This window comes from Fragaria vesca, linkage group LG5 (genome assembly GCF_000184155.1).
Source record: "Fragaria vesca subsp. vesca linkage group LG5, FraVesHawaii_1.0, whole genome shotgun sequence".
NCBI classification, from domain to species: domain Eukaryota; kingdom Viridiplantae; phylum Streptophyta; class Magnoliopsida; order Rosales; family Rosaceae; genus Fragaria; species Fragaria vesca.
The window spans coordinates 6,668,483-6,683,102 of NC_020495.1; the positions used below are offsets into that span (position 1 = coordinate 6,668,483).

Sequence of the window (14,620 nt, forward strand, 5' to 3'; positions counted from 1 at the left end):
AAATATTAGTTGATCTCGTCCGGCAGCAGACCCTAGACGAGGTGGCGGAGGCCGAAGACCTCTGCCAACGTCTGGGCGCCACCGGACAAGATCGGGGTGGAGGCTTGGGGCCCTATGGCGCTTAGGGTTTTTCTTGCAGCTGCCCTATAGGTTTTTTTTTTTTTGGACAATATAAAAAGAACCTCAAAGTACAAAGCCTTTGTTACAACCACCACCTAAAAAGTCAAAATAAAATGCCTGACTAGTTGCAAGAGGAAGGGATCTGCTCCAAGCTTGAGATCCAATTTTATGTCCCAGTTTTCTTTTGCATTGCAATTGCATTAGCCACGAAATTCGCTTCTCGGTGAACATGTGTGAAAGAAACTTGACCAATCTGAGAAGCAAGGAAGAGAATGTCTTTGACAAGAACTTGAATCTTCCAAGGAGTAAAACATGTACCATTGATGGAATTAATTAAGATTTGAGAATCTCCTTCAACCAAAATTTTCTAAAAACCATGGATCCATGCTGCTAAAAGACCCGCACGTAATGCAGAAGCTTTCGCACGTATTGCCCCTATAGTTGTATGCGTCACTACTGACTACAATATGTGTGTCTCATTGGTGTGTTAATAGCAAAAAAAACAAAAAAATGTTAATAGCACCACTGCCACCACTCATATTAATATTATTTATTTTTCAAAAAAAATAATATTACTTATTATTTTTTGAATAACTATTAATATTAATTAATATCAGTAAATTAAACGTTATTGGAGTGTGATTATTAATGTTGATGTTAACTACTCAATCTTGGAAAACCTAGCTACTTCTATAAAAAGTCGGCCTCATCACATCCTTCATGCATGCCTCTTCAAAATCATTGATTCACCAATGGCTAACGAAACAACCCTGCAGTCCACCAAACTAAGAAGTAGAAAACCAAATTGGTCCGAACTTCCTATTGACCCTTGTGAAACAATCTTATCAAAACTGACCCCAAAATCCATACTACGATTCAAGGCAGTTGGTCCTTCATGGAAAAGGGCAGTCGAATTCATCCTGAGGTCATCATCATTCACTTGTGCACAAGAACCACCATGGCACCTCCTTCACCAGCAAGATGGTCACTGTGGGTTTTGTTTTTACAGTTTTGAAGGAAAGACTTACAACTTGAAAAAGAACATGCCTGAGGAGTTAGGTCATAGTGTTTGCCTCACTTCTTATCAAGGCTGGCGGCTCCTTGTCTTGCAGAAGATGAACTTTTCAAAGCTTCTCCTCTTTAATCCCTTATCGGGTACACAACTTCTACTCCCACCTCTCAGAAGTTTCCCAGATATACTTTACATTGCTCATATCCATGATGATGGCTCGTCTAAAATCCATATCAAAATCGCCAATCCTGATCCCACTACACCACCACAATCGTTCTGTTTAGATATCAAATCAGCCGGAGATATTAGGAGAAAGTTTATAACCAAAGCAGTAATTCTGTCCTCACGGCCAATTCTCAACAGCAACAACAAAAGAAGCAGCAGCATTGGGGTGTTTGTAATGTACAGATATGTGACGCAGAAGATGATGCGTGGTTTTTCTATGGCGTTCTGTACGACTGAAGATGATGAATGGACAAAACTTGATGAACAAAGAGCATACCGAGATATTACGAGCTATGAGAATCAGCTTTATGCTTTGTGTTGGGATCACACTACTGTTCAAGTATGGGATCTCGTGATGAGTTCGTTTCCAGTCAAAAAATTGGAAATCAAAGTGGACGCGCCGTCTATAGTATTAGACACCCCAACGAACTGGTTCCGTATTCCTTACATAATCAAAACAGGCGTCGATGATCTTTTCCTGGTCGTTCTGCTCTTGGATCGTAGTTTCATGGAACCAACTGTGTTCCATCTTTTTAAACGGGATTCCAATGATAGATGGATGGCGGTCGACTCCATTGGCGATCATGCTTTGGTTTTGGGTTTGATCAGACAGTCTATATCGATTTCTTCAAAAGATTCTCCAGAATATGTTCAGAATTCAATCTACTTTACTCGTCCATTCAAATTTGAAAACCAACGCCGTTTTGTTTGTTTAGGTGGAGAAACAAAGTCAAAGAAGTCTGTGTTGATGTGCCGCTTGGTATGGTTTTGTTTGTTCCAAACCCCTTTTCACGTATTCGAGCTAATTAGCTAGCGTTCTACTGCTCATGTGTTCATGTTGAAGGTTATACAGAGATTGAAATCTTACTTTTGGTTCGAGTTCCTATATACTTTCATATATAACAAGTGAGGTGGAAGATATTGCCTCTTGCATACATCACACCAATCCTATCCATGATACTAGTAAGCATGTTCAGCTGCTACCCACACACCTCGACTCTAGACATAATCTGCTGGCACTGTTAAGAAGGAACTGTAATATAAGTATTGACACCTTATTGTTCTACATCTGCAAAATTTTATGATATTCATCCAAACGCCTCAACCATAACGAGGCACTAACTATTTTTATTTTTTTGGAGGGAACAACAGATCTTCTATATATAGTACAACGTAAATACATGAGTTCAAGTGTTCAACAAACACTGACACGTTTATTTTTTAAAAATATAACTCTTTCTTCAATCCAAGGTTCATGAAGACCAATTTGCAAAATTTAGGGTGTAGGACTATGTTCAACTAATCCATTCATAATTCAACTAATTCTTCAGTGTTACAAGTTCAAAATGCAGAGAGTTTAGCACATACACTTGTTTTATTATCTTAAGCCAAACATATATGAAAGAGTTTAACAAAAACAGTTGCACGTTCAAAATTCAGATTCTGATATATACATAACAAGAGAGACCAAAAGAGGGGGGGTGTACTGATTGGTACTGGAGTAGTTACCAAATGGCCAGTACACGTTCAACTCGGTAGCCGGTGTTTTAGACATAATGATAGAAGGTTACAACTTGAATTTGTCTACTGAGTTATTTACTTCAAAAATTTTAATACATTAGGAGCCAAATTCTTGTTATTACAGATGAAAAGTTTAAATTTCACAAGGTAAAAGTCAGAAAGCAAAATAATGCTCAGTGAAGTGCTATTCAACATTTACTATCATAGTGCCACTAAATGATTCAGGAGCCAAATTATCGTTATTACATATGAAAATTTTTAAATCTCACAAGGTAAAAGTGAGAAAGTAAAATAATGCTCAGTGAAGTGCTATTCAACATTTACTATCATAGTGCCACTAAATGATTCAGGGACAACCAACAAAGTACAGTGTATGTTATATATCATTCATGTAATGGCTCAGTATATGAGAACTCTACATAGAAAAAAAATTATAATAATCCAATGGCAATTAACATACCGCATAAACAGCTCCTCATTGTTCACGACAAGCTGGTGATTTTAACACGAGAAAGCACACACGCTTCATCCAGTCTGTGGAGTGAATCTATCAAGTGAATCCGCAAGGTTGCTGGACCATTCGCCATTTCCATTCCTATCTCTCCCGCTATCCCAAATAGGGATAATGCCGCAGCTGTAGCTTCCAGTACATGTGTTTTCTCAACAGCAACAAAGGCGGCAACAAGAGCAGTCACAGAACACCCTGTTGCCGTAATCTTTGTCATCATGGCAACCCCATTATGCGCCCCAACAACCCTCTCCCCATCTGTGACAATATCCACAGCTCCAGAAACTGCAACTATAGCCCCGCTGGCTCGAGCCAATGACTTGGCCGATTCTACTGCATCCGTGGACTCATGGGAACTGTCCACACCCTAAACACAAAACTAAAGCTATAATCTTTCATAAAGCCAAACACTAAACCTATGTACTAAAGTCATAACCTTTAATGATGCCAAACATTCAACCTATATCCACTTTGTTGATGCCAAATATTGGTTCACTTTCACTAAGGTTTATAAATGCATTAACTGAATGGAACTAGGTAAAGCAAGAACCTTGGATTGACTACCTTAATTTCAAATATCAGATATCATTCAAAGAACATAGTAAAAAAGACACACAGTTTCCTTAATCCAAATCAGACATTCAAAGTAGAATCGAAACTTGAGTGTACCTTAGTGGGTCCCACGGTGGCGTTGGAGAGGGCGATAATCTCGGACGCATTTCCTCGTATAACAGTGGGCTTAAGCTCGACAAGTTCCAAACAAGCCTTCAACCGGAAACCGGAAGCGCCGGCGGCGACGGGGTCGAGGACCCAAGGCTTACCGGACTTGGTTGCCAGTTGGGCGGAGAGCTTCATGGCCGGTAACCAGTCGGCGGAGAGTGTGCCGACGTTGAGGCAGAGCGCGTGGACCTGAGGCGTGAAGTCAGGGATTTCTTCGAGGCTGTGGAGCATGGCCGGTGATGCACCGGCGGACAAGAGAGTGTTGGCCATGAGATCCATTGACACGAAGTTTGTGATGCACTGGATCAGCGGCGACTGGGATCGGACGGCGCACAGTAGGTCCCACGACTTCCTGGCCCAGAGGGTTGCCTCTGATTCTTCCATGCTCTGCTCTGCTACTCTGCTTTCGGATGGTTTGGCTTTGAGTCTATGACCGCTATGAGTCAATCCTATACTTTCAATACGAGGGGCATGTAGGTAAATTAAATTACTCGTTTAACTTCCGTTAGCAGATATCACTCGTTTAGTTACAAGGCCGGTTACTTTGAAACTGTCTCATTCTAACGATTTTTCAAATCCAAAATTTTTATGGAGGCTAAGCCGCCAAAATCTCCAGCCTACAGAGCTCTACTCAAAGCCGGTCCAAATCTGAAGGCTCTGCAGCAAGTCCACGCACACATTGTAACCTCTGGGTCTCACCGCAGCCGATCTCTCCTTACCAAGCTGATCACTCTGGCATGCGAAGCCGGCTCGATTCTCTACGCTCACAATCTCTTCCTCTCTGTCCCTCACCCGGACTCCTTCCTCTTCAATTCCATTATCAATTCCTCCTCTAAATTCGGCTTCCCTCAGTACACTCTCTCCTTCTATCGCTCCATGCTCGCTTTCGCAATGCCGCCGAGCAGTTACACCTTTACCTCTGTCATCAAGGCCTGCGCTGATCTGTCGGCCTTAAAACTCGGCCAGGGCGTGCATTCACATGTGTTCAGGTTTGGGTGCGGTTCGGAACGGTTTGTTCAGGCAGCTCTTGTTAGCTTGTATGCGAAATGTGGCGAGTTTCGGGTTGCACGGAAGGTGTTTGATGAAATGCCTGGGAGGACTCTTGTCGGTTGGAATTCGATGATTTCGGGGTACGAGCAGAACGGGTTTCCGAGGGAGGCGATTGAGGTGTTTAAGGAGATGAGGGAGTCGGGTGTAGAGCCGGATTCGACTGGTTTTGTGAATGTCTTGGCGGCGTGTTCTCGGTTGGAGAATGATGGTTTGGGGTGTGTGGTGCATGATGAGGTTGTTAGGAGGGGTCTGGAGATTAATGTGCCGCTAGGGACTTCGCTGATTAACATGTATGCTAGATGTGGGGATGTGAGGAAAGCGCGAGAGGTTTTCGAGTGTATGGATGAAAGGAATGTCGTTACGTGGACTGCTATGATTTCGGGTTATGCAACCAATGGTTATGGTAGTCAAGCTATGGAACTCTTTGGCGAAATGAGAGCTCGTGGTCCTAGACCTAACACCGTCACATTTGTGGCAGTCTTGACGGCTTGTGCTCATGCCGGGCTAGTGAAGGAAGGGAGGCAGGCGTATGCAAGCATGAGGCAAGAGTATGGATTAGTGCCCGGAGTGGAGCACCGTGTTTGCCTGGTGGATATGCTTGGGCGTTCTGGGCTTCTTGATGAAGCATATCAGTTCATCAAAGAGCTTAGTCCGGAAGAGGCAGCTCCGCCTATTTGGACTGCCATGCTTGGGGCTTGCAAGATGCATAAGAATACTGATCTTGGAGTAACAGTTGCTGAGCATCTTTTGGAGGTTGAGCCTGAAAATCCAGGCCATTATGTGAATCTATCAAACATATATGCATTGGCAGGTAGGATGGACAGAGTGGAGAAGGTTAGAAACATGATGAAAGAAAGAAGGTTGAGAAAGGGAGTTGGCTATAGTACTATACATGTGAATCAGTAAACCTATTTGTATAGCATGGGCGACAAGTCCCATGCGGAGACAAATGAAATATATCAGTTTTAGATGAATTGATGCTGCGATGCAATGAAGCAGGATATACACCGGTACCGGAGTCAGTGATGCATGAAGTGGAAGAAGAAGAGAGGGATTTACCCTTAGATATCAGTGAGAAGCTTGCAATTGCATATGGGCTAATGAAAATGAAGGATGGTGAGGCCATTTGGATTGTAAAGAACCTCCCAATGTGTGAGGACTGCCATTCAGCTATTAAGTTTATATCAGTTGTTACTGAAAGAGAGATTATTGTTCGGGATAAGCTTCGCTTCCACCATTTCGAAGATGGTTCTTATTCATGGAATGCTTGGTGATCACTGACGTGTGAGTTTGGTTAGAGGAATTCAACTGTCTTTCTTGCAAATAAGACACTATAAAGAGGGTTTGTTGCATTCTTCCAATGCTCGATCAAGGAGCACAAATGCATTGCAGGCTGTTAGGTGAAGTGCAGGACATCAATTGCAATATCATGACTTCATCTGTGGATTGACAATTACCGATTGTCTATTGTAAACTCTCAGCTAGAAGGATGAAACCAAATCATGATCAAGCTGATCTGAGGAACCGAATATAGAGAGGCGCCAGTTCATAGTTCCCAATTGAAGATCCAGAATGAGATCACTACTACTCTACTAGTAAATAAAAAGGTAACTTTACTATTACTTGCGTTAATATTCAATGTGCATAAATTTTACTGTTAGTAAATGCATGGGACATCCTTTTCAAGTGTACAGAAATCATCTCTGATGCCGCCCCCTTTGTGCAAATTGCAGGTGGTGAGGACAGTACTAGAGCTCAAGAATTTTGTGAGGAACACTCTTGCCTGAGGAGCTTCAGGACAGGAGAAGTAATCCTTGCAGTATTCACCTTGAAGCATTGCGTAAATTCTCCTGATATTTGATGGTCTGATACTCTGATGTGGTATGTACATTGCAATGCAGATCCTTCAATGATATAAAATTTAAAAATATATGTTCCCTCAGAATTTTGCGAATCAGGGACACATGATGTTCCGACTGGCATTTAGCCAACTGCATTGCCTTTAGGATGCAATAAGCTTCAAAGAGGAAAAAGCAATCCTCAGGATACCTTATATTCTAATAGGAATCTATTTCATAAGAAACAAGCTAGCTACATAACATTCATAAGAATAGATTGCATAGATGTGTAAATTAGGGTACTGGATATTCTTTTGTTGTTGCTGCAGTATATGCTGAGAATAGATTTCTTGAATTATATACGAGTGTTTAGTACTCTTTTCCTTTATGGAACTTAAGCATGTCAGTGATTTATGGCTTTTATCATGGACATGATGTGCTAATTGACTTGTACTGGCATCGGTACTCTCTTCATACTATCAGTAATGCCATTCTTTAATGAGACGTGATATTGTTCTCAGTAAATTTACCCTTATTAAATCAAGTTTCAATCCTGTGGGTGGTTGTTTTTCGCAAACCCTGACATTGATTGCATATTGTAGCTGAAGACTGCAATTATGACCCTGTGTTGGGGGGGGGAGCTGTATTTGGTTGCCATGTATTTGAGGAATAATCACAAACAGCATCCACGTTTTTGGGGATTCAATGTATCATCTGGACTATACAGTTCTTGCCTTTGCATGGTGAACCTAGCATGGTCTTGGCATTGTACTTGATGTGATGAAACGCTTATTGTTGCAAATACAATGCGTTCATGATCGAATTGAGGGCCTACAGAGGAAAATACAATGCGAGGTGGACCCTCAAAGAATCTGTGGTATGCAGGCAAAGATCAAGCGGTATCAAGATGACAAGTTTATAATGAAGCAGTATGCTGAAAATGATCGAGTTGTTGAAAATGGGAGGGTGATCAAAACTCAGTCTGAGGTTGTTCCAGCCTTGTCTCACAACCATCAACCTATCATCTGGCCACTTATACGGTTACAGGAGAAGAATATTATCTCAACTCACATTAATCCGCAGGTACACAATTATCACTTTCACTGTAGTTTGAAGTTTCTAACTTGAGCACATTTAGTAGCTTTGTTTGTCCCTCTTTATTGCTTTGCGAGTTATGAGCCCATGAAAGGATGCAATAGTTGATTTTTCTTGTCATTGAATTGTCCTCATATCGTGTTTTTGTGCTTCCCCCTGTATTGTTTCTCTGGATTGCATACACCTTAATTTATTTTGTCACGCTTTTCTAATTTTGTATTACATGCTGGTTTATATGCTAATCACTTTATGGTGTTCATTACATTTGTGATACAAGTGTTCTCGTGAGGTGGAGACCTGCATGGGAGTATCTTAGAAGCTACTTGACTGCAAGAGGCTCAAAAGTTTTTGAAGTTTATGTTTGCACAATGGCTGAAAGGGATTCTGCTTTAGAATGTGGAATCTTCTTGATCCAGAATCAAAATTGATTACCCGGCCGCATCATTTGTGTCAAGTGTGGTAAATGTCATTCATTTCTAATTTTTGTTACATAATTAAAAAAGCTTGTCCCTTTCCCTGCCAAATATAATTAATTTTCATCTGTTTTTAGGTTTAACGAAGTCATTGTTCAGTGTCTTCCAAGAAATCTTTAGTGTGATTGATGATCGCTTGAAAGTGTGGCATGCCAGAGATCAACCTCGGGTGAATGTTGTTCCTCATTGCTCCTTACTGTTCTCCTCAAGCTGAAGTAAATGTCTTTGCATTTGGCTATAGCCCTTTGAAACTGTTCTGTTCTATGACATCTATCGCAAATAATCTACATGGGCATTTTTATTTCCTAATCTTGATTTCATTGTAATGCTACAGGCAAATAATGCCGTCCCTGTCTTATGTGTTGCAAGAAATGTTGCCTGCAGCGTCAGAGGTGGAAGTTTTAGGTAAGAAAATGATAGAACCCATTATATCCTATGAAGACATATACTGCTTATGTGTTCAATAACGGTTTTCTGTTGGATGTTTTTTAACAGATAATGTGATAACTGTCTACTACATAAGATCAAAGATATCTCTTCTCCTGATGTGAGCAGTTTTCTAGTTTCCTTTAACACCCCAAGTACAATTCTCTGTTCCACAGGTGCGATCACGCAGAGGCTGGTTTCATCCACCATTTTTAAACCTCAAACAAGATAGCAATATGGCTTTGTTCATCAGAAACATTATGTTGTTAATGGTGTTTGCTTGTCTTTAAGTAGCTGCAATGGAATACACTTTTTAATACGTAAAGCCCATGTTAAGGTCATTAACAATATGACTGCACAGCTTACGGTTTATTGTAAATTCAAACAAGATGATCTTGGCCCCATGTCCTCCCTGATAATAGCAGCTGATACGAGTTTCATTTTCGACCCAACGTGATGGGGACTACACTATTCTTTTGCGACTTTGTTTGGCAAGGTGCAATTTATTATTTTAATATATACGAGGAAAACAGGGAATTACCATTGTGCAATATTTGTCTCTTGATTATAAACTCAAATGGTCTGGGCATGTTCAATTATACATCCAATATGTATAACATTTGTAAGGAGTAAAAACAATGTACAACTTTGAAACACATACATCCAATATGTATAACATTTGTAAGGAGTAAAAACAATGTACAGCTTTGAAATCCCACACACACCCAACACACACACACACAAAACCTTGATACGGAGCTTCTTCTTGCCGGTGGACTCGCCGGCTACAAATTTGTAGCCAACCTTGATCGATCTTGAAGTTCTGGGTGAGGTTGTTGCCCAGACCTTCAATCCCGATCTCCTTGGTTTTCTTCTTCATGGTAACGCCAACTGGGATGCCTCTGGTGTTCATCCGGCAAGTGTCTGCAGCTTCGTCGTCGACGCCTGAAAGTGGAGAAATCGGCGACGTCCGCACTTTATGAGCGGTCTATATATATATAGACACACACATATGCATGTTATTACATGTATGAGAATAAAGTGATTTCATTTCATTGTTGAAATTCATGTATTATGTGCTCGATCAATTAGGAAGGGTCGGGGCATACGAGGGAGGCTATGACTCACTCGGCCTCTGCCTATATATAAATTTATAAAATCGTGTGGAGGATTTAATAAATAGATTTATACAAGAAGCTTGAAAATGAACAACTCAAATATATGAATAAGAATAAGATAAAAACGTAGCGTCAAAATTAATTCTTAGAAGACATAACGAAAATCTTACAGACCAGCACAATAGAATATGTAGATCAACAAGGCGTGCCTTGTTTTAGTAGATCGACAAGTACATCACCGCGCGGAGAGGACTTAGTGCTTTGCTCCAAGTTCAAATCCTCATGGTTTTTCGAGTTCGGCAAAGGCATGGGGTGAGGCAACGGTGATCAGGTTGGTCCATGTGGGCTCATTGGAGTTTCCTTTCTGAACGGATGCGTCGATCATTTTCTTCAACGGCATTCCTTTGTTATCAACAAGCATAGTACATGCCAGCATAGATGGCTTTACGTTTGTAAGAGCTATGATTGTTTGGAGCTAGATCGGGTGTTGACGTTTTAGTGAACGAATGGGCTGACTATCATGGGTGGCCATCATATTTGTTAGGTGGTTTTAGGCTCTGATCTTGACGGTTGCAGCAAGTAAACTACCTATGGTTTGTCACTTGTACATGCCCTAGCTGTCGTACAACAATGCGTATTAGGGGGAAAAAAGTTAGGGTAGTCCTCTTAATCTAGGGTTGTGTAGGTTTACAAATTTATTTTCCTGAAAATGATTGGACCACCCTCAACAGAGAGAAAACTCAAGTGAAGCTTTTGAGAATCTTAGTCGAGATCTGAACGTCGTTAGAGAAGAAAAATATCGTTTCTCCAATCACTGTAATCTTTCCTATACTTAGATAGCTTGAAGCTCACCGTTGCCATCACGAAACCAAGGTTTCGCTTGGCAAGGTTGTTTCGCAAAGTACGGAAACCTTCTCATCGCTTGATTCCACTTGTTTACAATCATAATCCATTTTACAATGTTTGATTCATTTGTTTACAATCACAATATATTTTATTGCCATTGTAACAAAAAATATAAAATTAAATATAACTTCCTCTTTAACAATATTGGTACAGAGTGATTGAACAAATTAACAAAATAATCATTCATTTCTTGAATGTACCTTCTTTTTGTTACACAAAAAACATTACTAGTTTCTATAAACCTCATTAAATTTAGTATAGGGAAAATTGTCCAAACAATGTCCCACCTTTTAGAGAAGTGATGTGTTTTAAAATGTTACTCGCAAGCGCACGAATCAGTTGCAGCACAGATATGCAAGAGCGAGGTCGAACCCACAGGGAATGTATAAAAATAGGAAAAACTAATCGAATCTAAATTAATTTAACACTAACCTAGTTGAATGAAAGTTGATGGTGAAGTAGCTAAGACAAATAAAATAGATAAAAAATTACCTTGATGACGAAGTAACTAAGACATCGGATTCCACCACATTACTTGATAAGTCTCTAAATATTATCTACTAATTCCCGAATTAGGAGTAGCAATCTAGAAATCAATCTACTACTTTCTCAAGATTTAACAATGAAGCACACATGAAATATATCTAAAGTAGACTCTTCTTCGCTTCTTAATTATGAACATCAAAGCATCACATGTACACAAACTTATTGAAACTACAAAAGATCAAAACGTTTACAAAGCATCAAATGTGAAACAAGCTCATTTGAATGACAAGAGATCAAAGGAGTTCATATTAAATATTTTACAAAGCCAAGCATGGATTAATAAAACTGACTTCCAAACTACCAAAAATGCATGACATTAGAGGTGAAAAGAACAAGGATTTTATTAATGCATTTTGAAGCAAGAGTCATAGGCATGGATAACATAACTATGGGAATTGTAGATAATTAAAAGAAACTTATTTCATAATGTGGTTTCCTCCTTAACCTTAGTTAAGGAAATTAGCTAGACATAGTACAAATTGAAAACATATTTAAAACAATACAAAACATCATACAAAAAGTAGCTAAAGAAAGAGAAGAACTAAGAGCAACAATGTGTCTCTAATTCTCTACTCTCTCCTCCTCCCTTATTCACTTGAAGCAACCTCTATTTATAGGGCAACAATGATCTTCATCTCCATGTGAATGTGATTTTTCATCTTTCAAACTTCTCAAGCTTGATAGCTAAAGTCTCCATCCATAAATGCTTCCATACATAGCTTCCTTCTCTCATTTTTCATGTGAATGAAGAGAAGATACGTACACAATCTTTGAACAATTGAAGATTTAGTTCCTAGAATCATGTTTGCTTGCTTCTTGCCTCCTTGTTTCATGGTACATGTCCTTGGAAATTCTTCATACTCTCTTCCATTTGTTTCAATGCATCTATATACCTATGAATCAAACAAGCAAAAGTGAATTCAACAATGGATGCCATGGTAATATTTTCACACATCACACTTAATGCATGAGAAAATAATCCACCAATTTAACACATGCATATATGCATACATGCTACTAGAATGAGAAGAACATGTGTTGTAATTATTCATCTAATTAAAGGGAAAAAGACTCATGTTAAAACAAAGACTCAACTTACTATATGAAAATAAGTAAATTGCTTCCATAACTTTAACATTTTATTTATTTAGACAAAACATCTATAAGAATACAAAAACAAACTAAATAACTCAACTAATTAAAGACAAATAACTAACACATATAAATTAGGGATAATAATATGATATAAAATGTGCTCATCAAGAAGCTAACTTTTGGTACCTCAATTTTTATAAACTTCAAAATGGTATCCCACGTTTCTATCCCGACCTAATAATGGTATTTATAACCGTTAGTTCCGTTAAAACAACTACCAGATTAAGGGTACTTTCATCCTTTCAATATTTTAACATTTTTCTTCCTATTTTCTAACTCTCTCTTTATTTTTTCATCTTTTTTTTTAAGGAGACTCTCTCTCTCCATTGAAGCCCAACCCCAGAATTCTCTCTCTCATCCCTCACTCAACAATTTAATTCATCACATACTCCACTTCCCAATCATCCATTTCTTTCTTCACTCAAACATACCCAAAAACCAATAACCAATCTATTCCCTAAACCCGAGGCCGCCAAAGACCACATATATTTTGCGCGACTCAACTCTTTGATAATTACATCTGGGTTGTTTTCTGAGATGCATCAGCATTGGGTTCTCGCCGGATGAGTTCATATTAGGCAGTGTTCTTTGTGGGTGTGTGGGTTTAAGAGGATTGAATGTTGGGTGTCAGGTTCATGGTTATGTGGTGAAATGTGGGTTTTGAGATCAATTTGGTTGTTGGGAACATAAACACAGCACAATTCCTTACCCCCATCTTAGTTTAGAAGGGTAAGTGATTAAGTAATGAACCCAAATGCATATTCTCCAATACGTGTTTGCCATATGATGGCCACTTCCTTGAAGGCTTTCATGTTTTGATTTGGGGATATGGCCGACAGAACTCATCTGCTTGGAGGTGTTATAGATATGGCGAATGACTAATGACATTTTTTTTGATAAACCACTCACCAAGACCCAAAACAGATGCACCCAGCCATGATGACATGAACACCCCAACCAAAAATATGGATGTAATAGAAGTTACAAATCCCTGGCCGAAAATGTTGATTCCTAGCTGAGCATATTGGAGAGAAGAAGCCATCCACAAAGTGAATAAACCACCAATTATGTAGAAAATGTTGGCTATTGGAAATAGCTAGGATCACACATGCATCCAATCATAAATTTCTTGAGTAAATTTCAGTTTGCTCCCTTGAACTTTAGGTCTAAAATCAGTACGATATCTCATCTTTTTTTTTAATCAGTTTCATCCCTAAACTTTCAAAATGACATCAATCTCGACCAAAATGACTAAAATAACCCTTGTTAATCTTTTTACCCTCTTTTTTTACCCTTTCTCGACCTCGCACAGTCCCACGTCAACTCCACGCCACGGTGATCGATCTGATCTCGGTGGCTTTGAAACCCTCTGTAAACGACGCCGTAAGGAGATTGAGCTTAGTGAGTGACCTGGCCACGTTGGGATGGGCTTCCAGAACCGGAGGGAGGTCCTCGGTCCAGTAGTAGAACTCCGACAAGTCCAAATCAGAGAGAGCGTAGCATTGCTGGAAGAGAGGATCGAAGTCGGCGCCGAGATTCGACTGCGGGCGCTGGTGCCAGCGGACAAGCTTGAGGCGGCGCAAACGCGGCCAGAGACTGAAGACGATCTCGACGGTGGAGGAGGATCGGAAGTAGACGGTGAGGGAAGTGACGGAGGGGAAGGCGAGGCAGAGGCGGTGGGCGACAGAGTTGCGGGTACGGGTGTCGGAGAGCAAGGCGATGATGGTGGTGAGAATCGCCTCGGGGAGGTCGTTGATCAGAGCTGCGGCGGTCATGGTGGTTTGGATTGGGAGTGATAGATAGGAAGGGAATAATCAGGGGCGGGGGGAGAGAGAGAGAGAGAGAGAGAGAGAGAGAGAGAGAGAGAGAGAGAGAGAGAGAGAGAGAGTAGAGAGTAGTAGTAGTAG

The 14,620-nt window shown here is 40.1% G+C and overlaps 5 protein-coding genes and 1 pseudogene across 5 annotated transcripts; 4 read left to right on the forward strand and 2 right to left on the reverse strand.

The window, feature by feature from the left end:
* Window positions 1–872: 872 nt before the first annotated feature.
* On the forward strand, window positions 873–2,267 carry LOC101303428. Its single transcript, XM_004301006.1, has 2 exons — window positions 873–2,117; window positions 2,202–2,267. The coding sequence occupies exons 1-2, from the start codon at window positions 873–875 to the stop codon at window positions 2,265–2,267; spliced, it is 1,311 nt and encodes a 436-aa protein (XP_004301054.1).
* Window positions 2,268–3,125: 858 nt separating this feature from the next.
* On the reverse strand, window positions 3,126–4,531 carry LOC101311282 (hydroxyethylthiazole kinase-like). Its single transcript, XM_004299167.1, has 2 exons — window positions 4,056–4,531; window positions 3,126–3,753 (listed from the first exon to the last, which is right to left on the reverse strand). The coding sequence occupies exons 1-2, from the start codon at window positions 4,488–4,490 to the stop codon at window positions 3,361–3,363; spliced, it is 828 nt and encodes a 275-aa protein (XP_004299215.1). The 5' UTR covers window positions 4,491–4,531; the 3' UTR covers window positions 3,126–3,360.
* Window positions 4,532–4,694: 163 nt separating this feature from the next.
* Window positions 4,695–6,430, forward strand: LOC101303712 (annotated as a pseudogene).
* A 587-nt stretch (window positions 6,431–7,017) lies between these two features.
* On the forward strand, window positions 7,018–8,463 carry LOC101311573 (RNA polymerase II C-terminal domain phosphatase-like 1-like). Its single transcript, XM_004299168.1, has 3 exons — window positions 7,018–7,037; window positions 7,597–8,077; window positions 8,367–8,463. Exons 2-3 carry the CDS (start codon window positions 7,775–7,777, stop codon window positions 8,403–8,405), a joined length of 342 nt encoding a protein of 113 aa, XP_004299216.1. The 5' UTR covers window positions 7,018–7,037; window positions 7,597–7,774; the 3' UTR covers window positions 8,406–8,463.
* A 19-nt stretch (window positions 8,464–8,482) lies between these two features.
* Window positions 8,483–9,310, forward strand: LOC101311862 (RNA polymerase II C-terminal domain phosphatase-like 1-like). The gene is made up of 4 exons (XM_004299169.1): window positions 8,483–8,548; window positions 8,640–8,777; window positions 8,897–8,967; window positions 9,165–9,310. The coding sequence occupies exons 2-4, from the start codon at window positions 8,736–8,738 to the stop codon at window positions 9,202–9,204; spliced, it is 153 nt and encodes a 50-aa protein (XP_004299217.1). The 5' UTR covers window positions 8,483–8,548; window positions 8,640–8,735; the 3' UTR covers window positions 9,205–9,310.
* Window positions 9,311–14,032: 4,722 nt separating this feature from the next.
* Window positions 14,033–14,488, reverse strand: LOC101304005 (F-box protein ORE9-like). The gene has a single exon (XM_004301007.1). The coding sequence runs from the start codon at window positions 14,486–14,488 to the stop codon at window positions 14,033–14,035; it is 456 nt and encodes a 151-aa protein (XP_004301055.1).
* Between the last annotated feature and the right edge of the window lie 132 nt (window positions 14,489–14,620).

Bases quoted from the DNA above. Each gene is read 5' to 3' on its own strand.
- LOC101304005 (XM_004301007.1), bottom strand. From the start codon at position 14,488: ATGACCGCCGCAGCTCTGATCAACGACCTCCCCGAGGCGATTCTCACC.
- LOC101311573 (XM_004299168.1), top strand. From the start codon at position 7,775: ATGAAACGCTTATTGTTGCAAATACAATGCGTTCATGATCGAATTGAG. The intron at 8,078-8,366 runs GTACACAATTAT...TTGTGATACAAG, and splicing joins CAACTCACATTAATCCGCAG to TGTTCTCGTGAGGTGGAGAC.
- LOC101311862 (XM_004299169.1), top strand. From the start codon at position 8,736: ATGTTGTTCCTCATTGCTCCTTACTGTTCTCCTCAAGCTGAA. The intron at 8,778-8,896 runs GTAAATGTCTTT...GTAATGCTACAG, and splicing joins ACTGTTCTCCTCAAGCTGAA to GCAAATAATGCCGTCCCTGT. The intron at 8,968-9,164 runs GTAAGAAAATGA...TCTGTTCCACAG, and splicing joins GTCAGAGGTGGAAGTTTTAG to GTGCGATCACGCAGAGGCTG.
- LOC101311282 (XM_004299167.1), bottom strand. From the start codon at position 4,490: ATGGAAGAATCAGAGGCAACCCTCTGGGCCAGGAAGTCGTGGGACCTA. The intron at 3,754-4,055 runs GTACACTCAAGT...TTTTGTGTTTAG, and splicing joins CCACCGTGGGACCCACTAAG to GGTGTGGACAGTTCCCATGA.
- LOC101303428 (XM_004301006.1), top strand. From the start codon at position 873: ATGGCTAACGAAACAACCCTGCAGTCCACCAAACTAAGAAGTAGAAAA. The intron at 2,118-2,201 runs GTATGGTTTTGT...TTCATGTTGAAG, and splicing joins CTGTGTTGATGTGCCGCTTG to GTTATACAGAGATTGAAATC.